Raw genomic sequence first — 5,217 nt, 5'->3', positions numbered from 1 at the left:
TTTTGTTATACATGTAGTGCCTCCTTTGAAAAACCTGTCATTTTGCATTTATATCCGCAAGTTGTCTTTATTTTTAAGTTGTTTTGGATTCACTTGTTTGACTCTCTTCTCTTCGTAGATAATTCAATGCCCTTTGATCTTTACACTTATTTGTTTTCAAATTGCCAGTTTTCCCTTCGAACTTTTTTTCCAGGCTGATTTCTTATAGTTAGTCGTTTAGTCAATGTGTCGGTTATTTTCATTACATTTGTCCTTCTGGTGTTTATATGTGTAATCGACAGTAATTGTGTTCCATTGGTTTGTGATTCGTCATATTTGTTTTTGCATATAATTTCGAGCATAAGTGACCTATTTTGTCGTTTTTTGGGAGTTCAGGGCTGGCAAACAAAACCCATGATTCTTTGGCTTTGTGCTGAAACTGGGTATGAATTGACTTGATTTGCGAAAGCAACCGTCGGGAATGTCTTTAGACCCGAACTCAACTCATTCGTATCTTACTTTAGGAATTGCTTGAACCGATGTCAAGGACTTTGGTGAGATTGAAATTTCTTTAAGATACGCAAGAATTCACACCACTGAGCTTATTAGGAAGACTCTCTTCAACAGGTATAGGATGAATTTTAATTTAATTTAGGTGTAGTTTAATTAATTTAATCTGACGCACAATCTGCGCGCACTATTTTCAAGAATGATCAAATCCAAAGCAAAACAGTCGAAGATTGAAACATGTTTTATGAAATGTCTTTTGAGAGGTAACACAACACAACTTGCTTTCCAATTCCACGCATCGTCGTCTTTTCAGTCAACATGGTCTGAAACTCGTCAGTAATCAGCAATTTCCGAGTTTCTGTCAAGGTAAGCACATGGGTGGCAGTTGCAGGAATGAAAAAAAAACAATAGCAATAGTTTATTGAAACACATTTTTGCATTTAAAAATGAATTACAATTTGTATTTACAGTAAAAATCATTAAAATACATGTTAAATATACACGTTATATAAGGCACTAGGGAAAAAGCTTTTTTTAAGCCGTTCCGTTCTACACGTATATAGGGTTCTGTAGGTAGGGTTTCTTATCGTACGTCCATGCGCGCTCAACCCCGTCATTGTCAGTTGCTTTGAGAGAGGCCCTTCCCGTTAATTTTCTTCAAAGTTCTAATACAAAGATCAATGCGGCGAACGTCCAGCCTTGGGCATTCAGCAAGTTCACGTGCTGTAGGTTTGTTTGGGAAAGATAATACCAAAAGCTCGTGTCTGGATTCTTTCCAGCAGGCTGTTCAAAGGAAGAGCATAATGCCAATCTTCGCAGCTATATTCCAAAATAGAGCGTATCAAACACACGTAAATTGAGACCAGGTCAGCTGCTGGGACGTAGAATATGCAAGCGTTTCGATGCTTTAGCAACCATTGATGCGATGTGTTCATTCCGCTTTAAGTCATTCTGAATAATAAGCCTCAGTATCTTATGTGAGAACTGGGTTTTTTCCTTGAAGAAACACAATCGCAACTTCTTGCATTTCTTAACGTTAAGACGCATCCAGTTGCCAGAGGCCCAGCTGTTTATATAGTCGAGTGTAGACTGGAAGGATGATAAGTTGCCCTTAGCAAGGTTCTCTGACAACGAGATATCATCCACGTCTTCCACGTTGCAAATTTAGGTGACATGGCCCTCCCCAAATCATTGACCATTATGAGGAACAAAATAGGGCCTAATTTGGTCCCCTGGGGGACCCCGGCTGTAACGCGGAGCCAGTCCAAAAATGTCTGATTTAACTTAACGCGTTGCCTTTTCTATCATTTAGAAAGTTGATGTTCCAGCGGGATCAGACAAAGTCTAACGTTAAGGTTAATAAGCTTTTGACCAAAAATACCATCACCTTTACGGTCAAAAGCTTTTGAAAAGTCCAAAAAGCAGACTCGGAGATGTTCATTAGGACTGTCGTGTTGTAAAAACCAATTATGGACCATATCTAACAGACAGTAAGACCGACCCCAAGAGACCAAGGATGGCCAATCAATCGAGTTTCTTCCCGCCCATTTCCCTTGGACGTTTCTCAATTTAATATCACTCAATAACTTAATGCCACATGCTTAAAACTTTCTGGTGAGCATAACGCGTAAACAAGCTGGTAACAAGCTCTAGTAATTTGTATAATTTCCGCATGTAATTTCGCACATTAATTCGTTTCAATAAACATTAAATCGGCGCCAGCTCGACGCTGCGTCATTCAGGATCCTTTACAAATCGAACCTCGGGTATTTGTGCTCTGCAGACACTATTTCCTCTCTATAATCAAGTGTGAAAATCATCAGATCGCAAGATACGCGGATTCTTGTCTCCCTAGAGCCGCGGCGAACTTCGTGTGGTCACGTGTGGTACAGAAAACATTTATAGCGTCTTACTGATTTTTTAATTGAATTTCATGTATATAACTAGCATCGTTTCGGTATAAACTATAAGAAAATCTAATCCTCTAATAAGACAGTCCAATATTTGACTACAGTCGCATTTGATGACTTTTCTAGACTCCATCCACAAAGGAACTGACTAGACTACAATCATTATACATTTATTCATGTATTGACGACTGGTGTCACTACCTATACCACGTCATAAATTGTTCACTATCAATGTTTTTGAGTAAATTACAGAGCATTTAATTTTGAAGAAATTTTAAAATTTGCGAAGATTTCATAACGATACTGAGAATATTGAGTGGATTATGAACGTTGATACTGAGATAGACACCTAAGAGAAGACTTAATTGAGAGCTACAAGCTCTCTATTCCCCCAAACTCTTAACTTTCAGAAATTTTCAGGTGACGTTTTACAGTGAAACCTTTGTTAAAAGAGCAAAAATACAGTAACCCAAGAGTTAATTCTCATGTACCATGGTCAACAATTGATATCAAAAGCCTATTGGCGCTCTCGAGTGGTTATTACTTGCTCCGTAGGTGCTAATGGTCAAATGAATGATGACAATGGCGCCGAGACGTTTTGACACCGATCCTGGCGTCCCTTAGCCGGATACATCTACACCGCTTAACACAGCTACTAAAGACCTTGTGTGGTGTGGCTGTGATCAGTGTCAATACTGTGGGCATCGGTGAGGTATAATAATGATGTACATGTCGACTACAGCCAACCAGTTTTCATTGAAGGGGCTCACGCTATCCGAATAAGGGAAGGCGTGAGTTCGGACTGTTTTAATAGAAGGAAATAACAATATGGTTCTGTATCACAGAGTTAGTTACGAACTATATCCCTTTGCAGGTACATGTAGTTTTTAAATGACTCTTCAGTTTAAATAGATTTTGAGACAACTCAGTACTGCTTCCAAAATTAATACACTTGATGTCTCAAAATACACCCTTTATATGTGGTTTCAGGGCTTTGTTGAAAGAACCGCAAGGTTCTACTGGTGACTGAAAGGCAGTTTATACTGATTAGATCAAATCATTAGATGACCATTAATTGCCGTTTGTTTGTTTTATTGATTTCTTTTAAATGTATAATTATATAATGGTATATTTTACCTAAAGGCATGCGTATGTGTAGGACCGCAAACCGCAAGCATGCATCGGTTTTCTCTCCCGAAATCTAAGAAGAAAGGTAGAGGAATTTCAACTCGTTATCCCGCCATTTTCGACATCCTGGACACAACCGAGGCGCAAATTTGAGTACCGTATTGAAGCATAGCTAATAAATAGTTTTATATAGAAAGCAGTTAAAGACTAGATAAGCAGATATAAGGCCAAACGCGGTGACAATCAGTTTATTTTATTCATAGATGATCTGGAAATATCGTCGTATCAAAACAATATCTCTTAAAAATAGTAGCGTTCCCCCCTGTCGGTTGCTTAAATAGATACGCCTAAGAAAACAGGCTTGTCGATAACAGGCTTTAATTTAGCACCCGTTTAAATTGAGTAAACAGTTAGACACCGTTTTAGAATTTTTCAAAGGCCTCGGCACCGACTACTGGCGTTTGTTTTCGTTTGGCAAAGATTATTTACATAGTTATCTAGGCTGTAATTGGATTGGATCTGTGAAAGTGTCTTTGTTGAGATCGGGCACGTTGAAAAGTGCGTTATTTGCTGCAGCTCCCATGATTTATGATTTGTATTTTTAAAACAGAAATTGGTGACGCCATTTATGAATGCAGACTTGGTGGCGAAAATTTAATCCCCTTGGTTCTCAGTGAACACGAAAATGGTCAATTTCTTAAGCCACCAAAAGAATTTTACACATCTGTTGGGTTTCTCGTCGCACACATTTTCATTTTGTACGGAGAAAGAAATAAAAGTAAAATCAGTAGACAAAAAGGATTGGTCTCTTATTTTGGCAAAGTGTTACCCCCGCGTTACTCTGACGAACAGAATCGGTGAAATTTGGAAGCAAATGAAGCGAACGAAAAAGTAAATGTAAATTTTAACATGACACCAATTTTCTATGTGTGCCGCCAGCGATAACAAGGCGGTAGTTGGAGTTTAAGAACGTACCGGCTGTATTGACTGTGATGAATCATTATTACTCTCAAATTCTGGCAAGGCCAAGACTGACAAGAATATTGGGTTTCCTTTTTAAGGGTTTTGTCTAACCGTAGTGAACTATATCTTGTTCTCTCGACCAATGTTCTCATCTCACAACGAATCTTGAAACTTCGAGACTGTTACTTTAATACCGAATGCGTCGGCAAAAACGCGACGTGTAAAAGGGAAAACCACATCTTTAAATTTCAAGGAGCTGAAAGAACGCGTTTCCTGTCATACAGTGCAATTAGTGGCCCAAAGTTTATCCTGGAACAATTGTCAAAGACTATACAACAGTAATCCGCTCCGATTGATTATCTCATTAAAATGATGTTCAGTCCGCATTATGTCATGTATTCTTATTACTGCCTCTTTTACAGGAAGAATATTTGCCCATCGGTTCTACTGATTGGCTGGAGATGTACTCTTCCACAGGACTGCCAAACGTCTTCAAGGAATGATTTATGAAATACGCAGGCTATAACTTGGTTCACTTAGATCCGGAGTGCACATGCTATAAGTAGATTTCTTGAGAGCGTCGGTCAACCATAAACAAGCCTGCCATCATGTTTGCAACTCTTTTTGAAGTCCTTGTGTAAGTACATTTTTTTGGTTTCTTAGTGGTCTCACAAAAAGTAGATTTTGAACAAAAAACATGAAGTAGAAATCACTTCTTTTTGAAAGA

At 38.5% G+C, this 5,217-nt stretch overlaps 1 protein-coding gene across 5 annotated transcripts in view; it reads left to right on the top strand.

Moving 5' to 3' along the window:
* Positions 1–385: 385 nt before the first annotated feature.
* Positions 386–5,217, top strand: part of LOC138051925 (uncharacterized) — a 21,247-nt gene continuing 16,415 nt past the window's right edge. The window contains exons 1-3 of one of the 5 annotated variants that reach the window (XM_068898241.1): positions 386–422; positions 504–606; positions 4,913–5,127. In XM_068898241.1, coding sequence (XP_068754342.1) covers positions 5,099–5,127 — 29 coding nt within the window. In that variant the 5' untranslated portion in view covers positions 386–422; positions 504–606; positions 4,913–5,098. The other 4 variants (XM_068898245.1, XM_068898244.1, XM_068898242.1 and 1 more) reach the window with 4 other exon arrangements.

This window comes from Montipora capricornis, chromosome 6 (genome assembly GCF_036669925.1).
Source record: "Montipora capricornis isolate CH-2021 chromosome 6, ASM3666992v2, whole genome shotgun sequence".
Taxonomy (NCBI): Eukaryota; Metazoa; Cnidaria; class Anthozoa; order Scleractinia; family Acroporidae; genus Montipora; species Montipora capricornis.
This window is presented reverse-complemented; position numbering and strand designations above follow the sequence as displayed.